This window comes from Tupaia chinensis, unplaced genomic scaffold, assembly GCF_000334495.1.
Source record: "Tupaia chinensis unplaced genomic scaffold, TupChi_1.0 Scaffold000644_1, whole genome shotgun sequence".
In the NCBI taxonomy this organism is placed as follows: Eukaryota; Metazoa; Chordata; class Mammalia; order Scandentia; family Tupaiidae; genus Tupaia; species Tupaia belangeri.
The window spans coordinates 3,705,767-3,723,474 of record NW_006160165.1 but is presented as its reverse complement, the minus strand read 5'-3'; the positions used below and the strand labels follow the sequence as shown (position 1 = coordinate 3,723,474).

The 17,708-nt window shown below is 40.1% G+C and overlaps 1 protein-coding gene across 1 annotated transcript in view; it reads right to left on the bottom strand.

Moving 5' to 3' along the window:
• Window positions 1-17,708, bottom strand: part of MYO16 (myosin XVI) — a 603,762-nt gene that overhangs the window by 207,417 nt on the left and 378,637 nt on the right. Inside the window, 2 exon segments of the mRNA XM_027776197.1 lie at window positions 5,881-6,081; window positions 10,597-10,749. Of these exon segments, the coding sequence (XP_027631998.1) occupies window positions 5,881-6,081; window positions 10,597-10,749 (354 nt within the window).

Sequence of the window (17,708 nt, the reverse complement as noted above, 5' to 3'; positions counted from 1 at the left end):
CTAAAATTGGCAGTCCTGCATCGAAGACCTTCAGCTATTCTTAGGGAAATCTGACTTGTATGTTTGGAGCATTATGTAACAATAACCAGACCTGCTTTCACTGCTGGCTCACCACTCAACTCCCAGAATAAATGTATGAGGCTCATGAACGTAACTTTTTAATTATAATTTCCAGGGTGTGGCGATTGAGGGGCTGTGTCTCCCTCCCAGTCATACCACGATGGAGCAGAAACTCAAACCCAAGGTAAGCCAGAGGCTCCTCTCTTCACTACACCGCACGAATTCTGTGAGCATGCACATCGAACACTAGAATTTCCCCCCAAGACTTGGAGAGAGAAAAACAGGAAAGGTGAGGAAAATGAGGCATGGCGGGGCCACCACTAGCCTGTATAGGTTAAACAGCAGATCCCCAAATCCACGTACACCAGGTTCACAGAATAAGGATGTACTTGGCCACACCATCTGCAGACACAGGCAGTTAGGATGACGCCACGCTAGACTGGGGAGGACCCCGAGTCCTTAGGAGGGGACAGGACACAAAGACACAAGGTGGAAGCTGCTTGACCGAGGCAGAGACTGGAGCTAACACATGCTGGTTGCTAGCAGCCTCAGGGAGCTAGGAGTGAGGCACGAAAGCGTTGCCTCTGGAGCTTCTACAGCAGCCTACTCTGCAGGAAGTTGACTTTGTACTCCCACCCTCCTGCACTGTGAAGAACAACTTTGTTTATTAATGTTTATTTTATTTCTTCCATGACAGACCACACACACACAGAGACAGAGAGACAAAGACACGTAGGGAGAGAAGCAGAAAGAGAGACAGAAAGAGAGAGAGGCAGAGAGACAAGCACCTGCAACAAGGTCTTCATGGCATGGCCTGCCATGAGCCTCAGCCAGCCAGGATCATGGGCATGCACATGTGTGTGTGTGTGTGTGTGTGTGTGTGTGTGTGTGTGTGTGTGTGTGGTGTACCGAGAATCCTCAGGACATGAGCCTGGGACTCGCCCACTGGGTATAGCATCACAGAGAGCTGAGCTATGGATGTGCCATTGGCCGGCCGAAGTTTCTGCTGCTCGAAGCCAGTTGGTGTGTGGAATTCCACAGCGGCAGCCCTGGGGACTCGTACAGAGCTGTTTTGCGTTCTGTGACTCACTGGTTTTCACCAAGTCTATGTAGTTGGAAAACTGAACTCAGAGTGTTTATCCCAAGGAGGCGCTTCCAGACAAAGGCCTTAATACCAGACCACAAAGTTCATGTTATATGTTGCATAAATATTAATTTTAATTTATACTTTCATTATTCAACTTTTATTTCTTCAGACTGCTTTATTAGCTCCTAAAATATTTGCCTTCCTAACATCAAAACTTAGGGACGTTAACATAGTACCTACTACTCAAATCAATTTGGGATTACCTTAATGGAAATTAAACTCCTAAGAGTCAGTATATTTTGCCAAGCCATCACTCTTCTTTCCTTCGTGATTCCCAAGACAATAAAAGCAGACACATTTCTGGATTTGACACTCACCTATCACTTAAATCCCAAGTATAAGGTTTAGGACAGTACCTAAAACAGGCAATCCCATATATGGTTTAAAATTGGTTAAAACAAATAAAAACAACAAAACCCCACAAGCCTTCTTTAATTCAGATTTATGCTCACTAATGAGACCCTGTTAATATTTCATACATAGCCTCTTCCCATTTACTTAAAATATTTCTGTAATGGAGATTGGAAACTACACCGTGCTCCTATGAGTAATGAAAAATTCAAATGTGTTTAGAAGAGGTCTCCAGCTGTAATTTAAATAATGTTGCTTAAACATTTCTAAAAGGACCTCTGAGCCTCTGCTCCAAACAGATTCAGAACCGTGTAGCGCATCCCAGTCAGTGCTTTCAGCACAGGGGAGTCCGTCCAGATGGGGCCGGACGCCAAAATCCTCACAGTGATAATGGTCATCCTTCCTAGGAGATGTAGTAAATGTCTCTACAAAGCCCCAATAAATACATAACGGAGGAGCAAGTAGTGATGAGAGAGACGCTCCATCTCATTCCTCCTGCCAAAGAATGGACCGTGCCCACCCAAGAGCCCCAGAGCCATCGAGCTCTCTTCTGGGGCCAACTTCATTATCAATGATCTATTCAAGAATGTCCATCCTACCATCCAAGATAGACCACGCTTGTTAACTTTAAATCAGTCACTTTCATGTCCATCTTTTGATTTATAAAATGCAGAATTTGCTGTTGTTTTAGAATGCAATAGCTCAAAATTTAAGCATACGTAACTATGTTTGGTGATTTGAATGGCATACAGCTTGGCATATTGCCACAAATTACATATAATCTGCACTGTAGCACACGAATGGCGCCTTAGGGAGTCCTCTGGCTAAGACTCATTAGCACATCCCAGTGAAATAAAAGATTTTTATAAAACCACAAAATCGACTCCAATTATGGAAATCTTGCTTAAAACTAAAGGTGCTTTTATAGGAAAATTCATGATTGCATAGGGGTTTTGATGCTGTACAAGTTAATCAACTGACTTTCTCTATTTTGCTTTATTTCTATCAGAACACAGTAGAATAATTATGCTAATTTAAAATGTTAGTTGTTCTCCCCCCAAATTTCCTAAAAACAATAAAAATTAAAATTGAAATTTTATTTAGTGCCTATAGAACAATTTTTAAAACCAAATAAAAAATAATCAAAAGGCTTTTATTCCAGAGCACACTTTCACTCACTTAAATGCAATTAGCATTTAGTGAGCATCTAGGGCATCTCCCACACACAACACAGACTTTCAAGGTGGGTCAAGTGTAACCTACTTACAGCAGCTTCTGTAAAACTTTTAGGAAAATAATTTCCCAAAATTATTACATCATTGTTTTTACAAATTTTTAAATAATTCCATTAAATCCAATAAATGTCTAACATAAAGAAAATACAGATTAAGAAATCTGGATGCAAGACTAAAAGATTCCCATCTGTATTAAGAATTGTAAAAGCCTAGCCCTTCAAGTACAGGAGAAAGCACCTCTCCAGGAATATTCAAATGAAACCTTCCACGGGCTTCCTCTTCATACCCCATTAACCACTCACACCCTCTATGACACCACTGTCACTTCTCACAGGGTCACCATCATCAAACACCCAGTCCCTGCTCTTCTTTTCTCTTGGTTTCTGTGACACTATGCTTCAACAAACTTCTTTCCTCCCTCTTCTCCTTGCCCTTCCTGGGGAGAATCATGAATATATACATTTCCAAATATATAACCATGTTTCTAAAAACAACCCAACTCTTTTATCCCAGCATCAAATATATTTAGCATCATGTTCGTATTTTCATTAAAAACATGCAAATATAGAACATCTAAAACTGGGTATCATTCCTTGCAAACTGCTTCATTCTCCAGGATTTCCTGTCTTGGTCGACTGCAGGCAACCCCTTGTTGATGAGCCCAGAGAGAACTCGCTGTGTCTTCCCAGGTCCTAACTTCCCGGCCTCGCATATCCAGCTAGTCACCTCCCTGTTCTCTTTTCTGCGTGCCATGTCTTCACTTTCGCCCCACTAAGATTGCTCAAATTTAGACCTTGCTTAGCATTCACAAAGGCCCTTGGCTTTACCTATAGGTCCCACATGATGGTCTCTGCTTCCCTGCCTGCTTCATCTTTCTGCCCTGTCTGAAAGTCTTCCATGAACTGACATTAGCAGAAAGACAAAGTCTCAAGGGTACATGCACATCCATCCATGGCAGAGCCAAAAACAAACTTTCCAATGTGACACCTCGAGTTTTCTCTATACTGAACTGTGTACATCATTTCCAAATATGAGGTGGGGGGGAGAGTGGGATGGACACCACACCCATCCTGTCGCTCTCTGTAAGCAAAGCTTGGAAAGCAAGAAAGTCACCTCCCAGCTTCAATCTGCATGGCGCCATCACACAAGCCATGTGAGGAGACCTCCCTGCTGTTGCTCCTGCTATTTTGTGTGGGACACCTGTCATGAAGATAGTTGATTTAGCTCCAGTGCTATGACCAGCTTCCTCGATGCTGAGTGCAGACTACGGATACTTTACTTGGGAAGGTGGGTGGTAGCGATGATCGAGAATCAATAGCTGTGGCTTCTCGATCTCGCTGCAGGCTTTGTGATCGAAGATGGGGCTGTAACTACTTTGGTAGCTTTGTGTATGGTGAGGTTTCAAGGTCATTCCAGAAAATAATACAGTCTCTTAGTGATTATTTTATTGAACTAAATTATTTTCAGCTTAAATATCTATAGTCAATTCTGGCCTATGTAACCAAATCTGGAGTGATACACACGCCATGCACTTTCAAAATTCTGTGTCCTTACTAGAATGCCTCCCTCTCTGTTGTAATCAATGAGCTGGAACTCACCCTCGAAGGCATAGGTTGTGTCATACCTCCTCTGGAAAGCAGTTCTATAGTCTTTGAGTCAATTACTTAGAAATTGTCAAAAATTTTATATATATATATATATATATACACACACACACACACATACATATATATATACATATATGTGTATATACATATACACACACATATATATATTTCATTACTATCATACTAAAGTATTAGTATATTATTATCAATATTTGTTCATTTGCCTTCTCATGTGAATGTGAACTATTTAAAGGCAAGGCATATGCTTCTAGTCCTTGATTCTAAGTGCTCCATGTTTGATATATAAGAATCTCAGTGAATGCAGAGATGAATGGAATTTATTGTAAGACAGTGACTAAAGATTGCAGCCCTAGTAGGTCATTTGTACTAAGTGGTGTCAAAGGAAGGGGAGGAGGGAACAGAGGGCTACACATTCAAAGGTGGAAGAAATTAGGGAGTAGCAGTTGGCGTAATGGCTGTGCCATTGGACTCCCATGTAGTCGACCATGGTTCGAGTCCTGGCTACAGTGGTTTAAACTCATGCTGGGCGCATGTGCATGCATGCCCAAGATCCCAAGAGGAGAAAGGATAAGAAAGGATTGTGGCGTGGCCATCTCCCCTGTGGGGTGATTTCTTGCTTTCTGTCTCTCTTTGTCTTTCTGGCAATTGCGCATGCCCTATAGCAAAAACCTCTCAAAAAACAATACAAAACAAAAAACAAATACAAAAAACAAAGGTGAGAGAAATTAATTATAGGGTTAGACTAGGGATAAAGAGACATGGATTTAGGTGTGAAGAAAATGGATAAAATTTGATATTGCTAAGCAAACGAGGAGGATAGTTACAATGTGAGTGTGAGAGAATTTGGGGGTTGAGGAAGGTAGGAAAATAGTGAGTGAAATAGAAAAAATAACCCAAACAGACGTCTTGCACGGGGGAGTCATGGCAGATAAGCCACGGGAAATGCTGCCGTCAGTGAGAAAAGCCTGATATTAGTCTAGACCAAGACATGTGAGAAGTTTTATACAGAGAAGAAGTCCTTAATGATTCTGAAGAAAGCAGCACATTCTACAAACCTGGTGAGAGCTCTAACAGCAGCTTTCTTTCTCAGGATGACACAGTTACAGAAGAAATACTTGAATACTAAGAACCATAGTCAGAACACACCAACTCTGAATACAAAGACATCCCACAGTTTACAGCAGAGATCGGGGTTAAACCCAAGGCTCTTCTGCTCATGCTAAGCTGTAATTCTAGAAATATTACAGGAAGGACCACACAACATGCCTCATCTGCCATTCCGAAGATATTAATTCCTTTCTGGCAAAAAAAAAAAAAAAAAGCAAAACTCATAAAAGCGACATTTTGTGGAATGTTCATTTAGCTTTTGTTCATCAAAATAATACTCCCTAAAATATCAAAAACTCTAAAACTTGCCTCTAAGTCCTGTGCTACGCAATCACACATCTTTAAAACTTACCCTCCCTGCATAGTGCATAACAGTGAAGGCCGTGGCTTGATCTCTGAGGGCGACATTCCCATTTCCATCCTTAATAGGGGAGTATACCGCATTTGTGTTTGAGGATTCTAAGAGATTTTGCAGCTTTTTTGGAAGGTTGGGTTCCATTGACCAAATCATTTCACTTTCTTCATCCAATAAAGAGAGAAATCCAGATGGCTTCTGAAAGTGAAAAATGAGATAGTTTTTTCTTCTATTACTTAGTTTGAGACTCCTGTTCTTGTTCACATATGCCCACCTATGGTTTTATCATAATATATTCATGCAGACACTCAGAAAAAAAATCAGTCCGTACTTTTGATACTCTCAGACTTTTTCTCACTGTTGTAACTCCACCACCTAGCATAGCTCCGAGGCGAAGTAGGTAATCCTTGGTATTTGTTGTGTAGATGAATAACTAAATGCTTGAAAAAAATGTGTTCTGTGTCATCAAAACATGGGCGCTAATTAGAAACTACACTCTTCTCCTAATAAAAAAATATTAAAATCTTACACTATAAAAAAACTTGTCATTTTTTCTGAAATATAACTCATTTCAAAATTTCATCCTTATGTTGAGACAAGAAACTTAAAAAAAATTTATAATAAGTCATAAAAATTGTGGCAAAATCCCATTTGATAGGAAGGAAAATCTATGAGATTCCAATATTAGGACCTAGAAAAAAATCTGAAGCTATGATTTCAGCTAGAAATCTGGTAGTTTACTACTATCAAAGAAAATAAAATTACAAATATGTGTGTGTGTGTATATATATATATAAAAAATACATAAATATGTATATATATTATGTGTATATATTATATGTGTATATATATTTTTTATATATTATATATATAAATATGTGTGTGTGTATATATACACACACACATAACATATAAAGGATAGAGAGAATACAAAATAAAATGAATCTTTCTTGAAGACAAAATAGTGCTTAAATAACTTCCCATCCTAGCATTCCATCCCTTCATACAGAACACCATTTTGGCCATGTGGCTTAGGTAACAGTTGAATAACATTTTTACCGAGTATTGTCTATCTTTCTTTCTCTTCGGTTTCCTAGGATAATCTCATTATTGGCGCATCAAATATATTTTTAAAATTTGCCAAATGGCATGTGCACGCACCAGAGAGAGTAAGAGGTGGGGAAGAGAGAGAAGGCACGCCCAGTGTGGCATCGTGATGCCACAGCCCCTTCTCCTCCACTTCTCCGACCTGTTGGGACCTGGGGCACACATGCACAGGGGCCCTGCATGTTTTTCAAGCCATCCAGTCTGGAACTTGAACTGAGGAGTCCGCCAGGTGGGATACAGCTGCCTTCACCACCAGCCAGCCATAAATACACTTTCAAAAACACATTAGTTTATGTATTTTACATAAATTTACATAAATACATATTGACCCCTATGGTTATTTCAGCCTCCATTTCGACCTAAGATCAGCACCATTCATTCACATAGGCATTTTATAATGTCATTTATTTGGCCATTAGCTCATTTCTGTTTCTTCTTAAACATTTTAGTTGTTTTAAGTGTCTCAGAGTTCCTGTTTACATCAAGGAAAATCCAAAGGCAGTATACAGCTGTCTGAGCCTGTGGAAGGTGGGGTCGTCCTTCCACTGTAGGGATGGAGGTTAATATCAGCCGTGGGAAAGACACCTCCTGGAGCTCACACCAGAGCACCCTTTGACAGCCATCTCCAAGGTGAGGGTGGAACAGCGTCCCCAAGAAGGCCACAGCATGGAGACTGGCTCTGGGAAAGAACTGGGGATGCCTGCAGAAGCAAATTCACCCCACTCAGCCAACTACGGAAGCCAGCAGGGCCAGGAGAGACGTCCCGTATCAATACAGAAATGGTTTTGATAAGGACGTTGGGAGATGAACGTGCAATACTGAGAGTGCTGGCCACACAGGCAGTCCCATTCAATACACTGCCAGAAGCAGAGTTTCTGGGGTCCCCACAAGTCCCTATAGGGGGCTCAGAAGTGAAGGATTAAAAAATATCCTTAAGTCTCAAAAGGAAGAGGACTTCAGGAGGAGATCACCACAGTGTGGTCTTTTCTGTGATTCTTTAAAGATCAAACAATTCTTTATTTCAATTTATATCATCCTCTTTGCCGAAGAGTAGGCTAAATTCTGAAATATACTAACATGAGTAATTCCTTCAGGAACCAAGCATCACGCCACCGCACTTCTCTGTGTCCTATACACTTACACATGTGCACACAAACACGCACATGAGTGGAGACAGACGAGCAGAGCACAGACAGGCTATTCCAAGGCTGTCTGTCAGGGGCAGTGACAGACGTCCTCTTTGGGAGGGAGAAAGTTTGTTTGCTGAACCATTTAATGGATGTCTCAGTAATTCAGAAAAGGCTCCAGATTAGCAGAAGGGACTAGAACAATGCAAAGAGAAAGGTAAACCTCCCTGCTTCAAACAGCATGATGATGCACGTAATCTCCTAGGATGGAGGCTGGTCACTCAAGATGTTTTAAAGCATTATGATTTATATTGTCTCCAACTGAAACACAAATTCTTGTGTGATATGTTTGCTAGATGTTTAAAATAAAGTCAGGAAAGATTGGTGGTAATCAACCTGCTAGACTTTGAAAGCTTGCCAAATAGTCTGAAAAGACTGGAACATGGGAAAATAAATAATAAAAAAACCGGATAAATGGGGCTGGCCCAAGGCCTGCTGGTTACATGAGCGGATGCCACGTGGCCAACTGTGCAGTTAGGGTCCTGGAGCTGGTGGGACTGTAAAACACACTGGGCTTGAGTGCATCATACCCAAAACCCTGAGAGGAAGATGGAGGAGAAGAGACTGTGGCATGGCCATGGCCCATGGGGGATGCTTTCTTGTTTTCCCTTTCTCTCCGTGGCAAACTTAAAAAAAAAATACAAACAAAACAAACAAACAAACAAACAAAAACTAACAAATGATAAATGTCCTCAATCCCTCAAGAATAAAGACCTCGGAGAGACTGAATTGCTCTACTGTGTCTCATGCATGTGAAAGGTTACCATGTGGGATTTCACTTAAACCACAAAATGCATCAAATATTACAGAATGCAACACAGTATACTAGAAACCTGGAGAATTCAGTAAGAACCTGGACTAATCCCTCCCTTCAATGAAGACACAAGACAAATACGTGATCGTCAAAATGTAAACATGGCCAGTGCCCACCTGGCAAATGCTGGTGAGTAGGAGAGGGTGACAGATCACTAGAAAGGAAGCAGTAAGCTTGCTTTGTCTGGTAGGGTGTAGGGTTACTTAGTATACAGACCTACTTATTCACAGAAAAAAATACAAGTTTCACACCTCACTTGGTATGTTTTTGGCAATTTTTGTGAGTGTAAAAGAACTGGCAGCTAGAAACATCCACCTTCATTTCCCAATCACAGAAATGAAGGTTCTGTTATTGAAATGATCATTCCAAAGACAAAGCCTTACGGATGATCACCTAAGAGAGAGCTCCATTCTGATGACTACCAGTTAGCAGTCCAAGGTGGAACGTGGGCTAGATGAGGAAGGTGGGTGTCTGAGGCTGTCTATAGGCCCAGTGTAGACACGTTACAACATACGTGGATAGATTATGTGTGTTACGATGAGAGAAGGCTTTCTGGAGAAGGAGAGCTTCTTTGGAAATGGAAGACAAAAAAGAATGTTGACGAGCTGGTAGCACACAAAGAAGTAATACTACTGTGTTGTGAAGATGCAAAAAATAAAGTAATTTAGAAATCTACCTTTATAAAAATAGAGGGTAGAAAATGAATATCGTGTTCTCTAATTAACTGCGTGGTTTTTGTTTTAAACAATGTCCAAGCATTTTAGAGATACTATAATCAAATCCATTGTGTATTCCTACATTAGGAAGATAAGAATTGCTAATTATGATAGATTTTTGTTTATCTAATAGAGATATTTAGTCAAAAAGTTCTTTTTATTGCAAAGCAGAAATAATAAGTATAAACACTGAAGATGCCCTAAGACATTTCTTTTTAGAAGTTTATTCATTTATTTCTTCCATGAGAGAGAGAGAGAGAGAGGCAGCACTCTCAGTGAGGTCTTGATGCCACGATCAACCCCTGGCTCCAGCCAGCCATGGAAGTGCCCAAAGAACTCAGGGAGTTCTCCAGCTGTGAGTCAGGAAACTTCATGAGAGGCAGCCTTCCAGAGTGTCATATTCCACCACCATACTACCTTCCTGCCCCATAAGACTTTTAATTTAATCACATATTATATATTAGTCAATGTTTCTCTTGCCAACCTTTCCAAAGTTAAATTTTAGAAATGTTGAAAATAAATAAAAGAGTCTACTGAATGTATGATTTTAGTTTTAATTATTATTTTATTAAAAAGTCAATTTTCTGCATCAGACACTTGTAACTTCCAAAAGAAGAGTTTTAGTCATGCTGAATATTGTTAAATATTGTCATATCAAAATGTCTGATGTTTCTTGTCCTTTCATTGAATTGGCGGTCCTCTAAATGCCCACTCGGAAAAGGCTAAACTGTACTCATTGATGTATTTTGAAAGATTATAAACACAGTGCAGAGTCTCATATTTAAAGATAACTCAAAAATAAGGCCTCCTGAAAGAAATTTCTTTGTCTTCATATATGTAGATGCATGTAGCCTGTTATGTGTCTAATTATATTATATTATATGAATACCTGGAAAAAAAAATCCAAAACTCCGGTCTGGTTACCAGGAGAATATGCTGTTTCCATGGTAACTCCCTCTTGTACACATTCTGTTTGCTCGTGGAGAAAAAGCACTTCATTGATGTAGTGGTGCATCTTCTCATTGGTCATGTTGACACAAAGCTATCATGAGGAAAAGAGAAAACAGTTCATAAGGAAATCCAGCAGTTTAATAAAATAATAATTAAAACTAAAATCCACTCGTTCCACGACACGGTTCCAGACTGGTGACATACTGGCCAGGGAGCAGTTAAACCAATTAGTGCACCAAGATGCAGCATCACACAGATTTCTCTTGATGGGCTTTGATTTCACATTGTCTGGCTACTTATTTATTTATTTTTTTTTTGAGAGGTTTTTGTTATAGGGCGTGTGCGCTTGCCAGAAAGACAGAGAGAGACAGAGAGACAGAAAGTGAGAAATCACCCTCCAGGGGGATGGCCACACCGCAATCCCTTCTCCTCCATTGTCCTCTCAGGATCTTGGGCATGCACGCACACACGCCTGGTGTGAGATTAAACCACTGGGTCCAGGACTTGAACTGCGGTCAACTACATGGGAGTCCAGCAACATAGCCATTAAGCTAATTTCTGGTCCCTCTGGCTATTTAACTTTAAGTTAAAAACCACAAAAAGCCTTAACTTACAAATGCTGGATCTCACACATATTTGAACACTTAATAAAAGAATTATTCCCCAAAGAAAGATACAGTGACTTCTTATCAAGACATCAAGATAAAAGCTGAGTTTATCAAGAGACTCCAGGAAAGAATTATTTCCTGGGCACCCCATTTCTGGTGGCCTATTGTTGATAGGTGAGTGTGAATATGAGGTTTCCTTCAGAAATAATCAGTTTGGGCATTTTATTGTGGAAAGTGCTTTTTTCACCAGAAAATATTCTACATTTCCCCAACTGTCAATTTTTCTCTTCCTAAAAAACATCCTCATCAGGAAACAAGTTATTTTCTGATTTTAATATCTTAGTAAAATTTAAAATTTTATCTTAAAATATTTAAAAAATAAAATAATAACTGTGACCAGCAGTTGGCATAATGGTTGTGTTGCTGGACTCCCATGTAGTCAACCGTGGCTCGAGTCCTGGATCTGGTGGCTTAAACTCACGACAGGCATGTGTGCATTAATGCCCAAGATCCCAACAGGAGAATGGAGGAGAAGGGACTGCGGCACGGCCAACCCCCCTGGGGGGTGATTTCTTATTTTCTGTCTCTCTGTCTCTTTCTGTTGAGCGCACATGCCCTATAGCAAAAACCTTTTCAAAAAATAAAAAATAAAATAAAATATAATAAAAATGAAATCATATTTCCCATGCAGGCTACTCTCCCACTTTTCTGCTTCCTTTTATATAAAAAGTATCTGCAAATGGCCTTATCTCTACTTAGGATCTCAAGATTCTCCCATTCTCTCTTGAACCTACACTAACTAATACCTGGCTCCCGTAGCTATGCCAAAATTGCTTTGGAAGAAATCATGACTGTACATCTAAATGCAATATTCAGGGACAGCCAGATGGTGTAGTGTTTAGGGTGGCTGGATCCTACCTGGCCAAGTGTGCGATTCAAGTCCTGGACCTAGTGGCTTGAAAATCACACTTGGCGTGTATGTGTGCATGCCCACAATCCTCAGATGAGAATGGAGGAGAAGGGTTTGCAGCACTGGTCATCCCCCCAGGAGGTGATTTCTCACTTTCCTTCTCTCTCTCTCCCTCTCTCTCTGTCTCTGGAAAGCACACATATGCTATAGCAAACTGAAAAATAAATAAATAAAATAAATAAATCCAATGTTCAATCTGCAGCATTCATTTTCCTGCCCCCACCCTCACCAAGCAGCATTTTACCCTGCTGGTCCCTCTACCTTCTGTGGGTCTCCTCCCTATCTCTTGGGGTACCAGCTACCCCTGTCTCCTGGGGTACCTGCTACCCATCTCCTGCCTGTTGACCATTCCTTCCCATCTTCCTTCCTGATGCCTCCCCACTCCTGGCCTCCTTGAACTGGAGCATCACTCCCCTGTGACCTCATTCTGTCTGGGATCCTCACATGCCCCACCTGCGCCATGAGTCACTCACTGTGTTATTCCAGGTAGCACCCGAAGCTCAGTTAGGACTGACTGCTCAGTAACCCACTAAAAATGATTAAGTTGGGTAATTTATTCATATAGATGACAAGAACTGATAAAAACATTTCAAAGGAAATTACTGAATAGATCTCATATGTGAATGGAACGATATCTAGAATTGTATTTAAAGTGACATATCCTTTATTCAGAAAAAAAAAAAAAAGTTGCCAAAGCATCTTCAAAGAACTAAGATTGGAGTAACCAGTCACCCCGGAAAGGAGCAATCTCCCTGGGTTCCTCTTTTCTCGGAGCCCATGTCTTCTCCAGGTCTGGTGTTGTCACCACCCCTGGGAGCCAGGAGTGCCTACTAGGTGTCCAGGTCCCTGTGGGGACAGTCAGTCTTCTCTCCAGCCCATGTGAGCACATCCTCTGGGCCCTCGCTTCAGTCACAGGTAGTCGCCTCCCTACCTGACCCACACCAAGAAGCATTATTCTCCGTATTGGAGCATGTCTGTCCAGAAGCCCTGGCCACCACTGAGCTGAAAACCGCCTGCACGTGGACAGGCAGGGCTGCGTTCTCACAGGCCTAGCTATTTGGGAGGGCTGATGATTAAGGGACTCTAAGAGTATAAACATGTATCACTGGAAACGTTTTCAGGGAAGAAATAAACACAGCGAAGTGGAGAACCGGTCAGAACCCAGTAAGGAGTCTGCTGAGACTGGGTCGACTGGCTGTAAAATTCTGCTTTTCACTTCTTGCCAGGGCCAGAATTTGGTGAGTAGGTGTAGAGAGCTCAGACGTCTTTGGAAACAAGGAGATTAGATCTGAGCAAACTGAAGCAGGGATTGCAGAACTGAAGTTTTACTAGTTCTTATTTTAACAGTGAATGTACATGGACTGCTTGCATGAATATAGTAGGTGGAGAACAGTGGCACAGCAGAAATGTACCAAGCACAACATGAAGGAGTAACTATGGTAACATAAGATCTAAATACCATCCACTGTCACCAAACAATAACACACATAGTGTCTGGCTCCGGGTCACAGGACGCTCCACCGGTGCTGTTCCTTCCCATAGTTTTTCTGCATCTCCAACTGCACAGTGAATGAAGGTCTTTGTACAGCCCATGATAAATGTGGTTTCTACAGACTGAATACACGTCCCTAATGTGTTCCATTACAAACCGTGATCCATGTTTAAAACAAAAGGAGGAGCATGCCGTGTTGCTGCTTTCTCAGAAGCCATCTTAAAGTCTAAAGACTTTGGAGAGGATGTGTTTAGACAGGGAATCTCTTTGCATCATTTTTTCCCTCTACCAATCCATCCACGATCAGAGGAATTCCTAGAATTTTTTCCTTTCCATCTATTTGGCCAGTACTTAACTAGAGCGTTCTTCTCTGCTCCTTGACAACTAAATTTCATGAGATATACATAAAGCTGGAAGCTCTTAAAATGTAAAATTGTTCTTGATAAACTCACACTTTCAGTGACCCATTCTCTTAATTAACAATACAGTCACTTGGGGTCAACAGGCGGCATAATGGTTAAGGTGCTGGACTCCCATATGGCAGACTGAAGTTTGAGTCCCAGACCCTGGTGGCTTGCTTTCTCACGCTTGTCTCTCTGGTAAGTGTACATACCTTATAGCAAATTGAAAAATAAAAAGAATAACAAATAAATAAATATTTCATTTAATTTAATTCCATTTGTTATTAGTATTTTTTAATTTTACCAGAGAAAGACAGAGACAAAGGGAACAAGAAAACAAGCCACCAGGTCCAGGACTTGGACAATGGTCGGCCCTGTGGAAATCCAGCACCTTAACCACCATGCCACCTGCCAGCCCCAAGTAAGTAATTCATTAAAAAATAGGAAAAAAATCATCACTTTAGATGAGAATTTAACATACAGGCCATTTAACTTCACAAGTGTTACGATGAATAACATTTAAATATGGATATTGACCAACGAAGACTGTGAAGGGAGGAATGGCGTTCAGTATTTCAACATCGTGAAAATACCTCTTCTTCATAACTGACAGAGTCTTGCACACGTATCTCCTTGGGTTCCATCAAAACAAAGAGCTTCCAGTAGCTCCAGATCACCACAATCAGTTTCTATGTTTACCTTACCCTACACTGTATAAATCTCCAGATACGGTTTGGGAAAGACAAATGGTTTCCAATAAAACTTTGGAGCATCTGTCCAGAATAGTATCTCCACTGTGAAAGCAATCCATTTACGTGTCGCTTTCATTTTGATCATAAAAAACATGACAATGAAAAATAAAAATTTATGGAGGCCACCAGGTGGCGTGATGGTTAAGGCACTAGACCCCCACATGGTCGACCACAGTTCTAGTCCTTGACCTGGTGGCTTGCTTTCTTTCTCTCTCTATTTTTCTCTGATGAGTGCATGTGCCTTATAGCACATTATTTAAAAAATAATACTAAATAAATATTTCATTTAAAATATAAATTTATAAAAATTGTTGATAAGAAAAACAAATTTAAAAAATATTTCACTTTAAAATTATATTTTAATATATGCTTTAAATCTAATCATGTATTAAACTCAAGGTAATAATTTATTAAGGAATAATAAATACTATAAAATTATTACAATTATTAATATTTACTGTAAATGTGTGGGAAATAAATTGACTCTTTTTAAACAATGAAACTGCTGGAAATGATGCTCTTTAGTTATATGAGACATATAACAGTAACTTTTCAAGTTTTCTATATTAAAAAATATATTTGTGGTTCAAGATAATGCCATTTAACCAGCATTTGACTTCCATGTGTTTCTGGATGTTGTGCTGAAAGGTAGTCCACCTCATGAAACAGATGGCCGCGACACACGTCAAGGCCTTGGGAAATGAGGTGATGTGAAACAATGAAAAGACGTCTGAGAAGGATTCTAAGTTAAAAAAAATCATTGTGTGATTACCTACATTATGTGACATTTCTCCTGCCCCTCGTTTCTGGATTCTCTAGTTGAAAATACTTCGATAAGTGGGGATGTCTCTAGCATATCTAGATAACCTCAGATCGTTTGACATTCCGGGTCATCCATGAGCAGCACTTTCTGCGACCTCTGACTAATCCCCTTGGCCTTGACAGTCTTAAGGTAGGCCACCTCTGTAGGGTTTTGACAGACTTGGGTCTTCATGGTAGAAGATAGATACTTCTTAATAATATTTAACTGAATTAAATCTTGGCTTCACTGAATTGATCCACTGGTTTAATTAATGGTGACACCAAGTGTGACTGCAGACAGAGCCCCAGTAAGTAAAAGGAGTGGCAAGAGGGATCCCACATTATCATTTTCCTCCTTTTATCCATAGCAGGTCTAAAGCAATATGCAAAACTTTGGCCTCTGCCTCTGGGCAAAGACCTCATTTATTACTCTAGGTCAAAATGATTCCTGAAACATGGACCTTCTCCATTGGGCTTCTCCATTTTAAGCTGTGGTGTTGTGTGGGAGCACCTTTTTGTGGCATGGGGTGACCTTTACAATAGACCCAAACCTTCTATTGTAGGCTCTTCGTATTCTGGAGGAAAAAAATCTCAAAGTAATGCATTAGAATACCACTGGAAAAATTTCAGCTTGATGGGTAAAACTGAGTAGCCTGTGGACTGATTTTCAACTGGTAGCTTTTATTACAGGGGTGCTTTCTAGAACTGAAGCTGTATTTCTAACAGGGCAGAATGATATTGAGCGGTGAAAGGAATCAAGGGGAAAACGTACTTCAAAGTAGAATGCTATTCAAAATCATTTTGATGTAAGGTACACATTACAGTGTTTCACCAAAACTTTGCCTTTCTCTATGCTAAGTTGCTCAAAGCACTTGTTGGAACTAAAGTTGAAATACAGAACAAATACTGTAGCATGACTTCAAAACTGCTAGTCAATGTAGCCGAGATGAGTAAAATGGACTTAGCCAATGTCTGACACCTAGCTGAAAGTTTTTAACACGGCTCTGCCAATCCAGTGGTGGCCAGAATCATGGCAAGAACCTAGTTATTTCTGACTTATTTTCAGTGAACTGTATCTGTGTAAGTATACACATGTATGTGTTAAACACAATCAGAGAAAGACAGGCTTTCATAAACAAATTGGTTTATGTATTTGGAAGCATAAACCTATTAATAATTGAGATCACTGACTCCAATGCAAGACAATCATCATTTCTGCTTTTTAACTCTGCCCTTTAGAATGGTTTTTGAATTCCATTCAATTTCTAGGTATTCCTCAGTATAGACCTGAATGCAGGAGAAAGGTAAGTATCCATTAATGGCCATGAATAATCATTAAGTAAATGCTTAATCAGTATGTACCCTTCTCTAATTAAAGTACAGGCTTTGAACATTCAGTGCCATTGCTAACTGGCTTAATAATGAAGATTCTGCACCCGTTGAAAACATTCTTCAGTAACAGAGCCTTGTTGCTTATCCAGATGGCCCACCATTTGTATTAATGACAAACTTAATTTCTTGAGTAAATCTTCACCAACTGTTCTCCCTTTATTTTTATTGCTCAGTGAAATATATCTGAAACCAAAATATAATACAGCATGACATATACATCACAGAATTAAAGCAGGAGATTAATTAAAGCTGATTCCAGTTGAAGGCAGAGCCCCAGGCATTAGACAATGACTCTCAATCCTGTCTGCATGTTCGAATTAGCTGGGGAGCTTTTTAAGAAGGGTTGATGTCTGGGGCTGACCCTAAACCAATTAAAGTGGAGTGGGGCCCAGGAATTAATATATTGTAAAAGCTTTCCAAATTTGTAGACATGATCGAACGCCCTGAGATAGACGGTGGGACAGAAAATATACAATCTGCTAGCCACTCTGCTCATCCATTTATATATCTCTATATCTCTATGTAAACATAAATATATATCTATATTATAGATCATACACTGATGTGCTATGTGTGTGCGAGAGAGAGAAGGCAAACGTGATGTTAGATTTCAGATAGTCTCAAATCTGTTCAG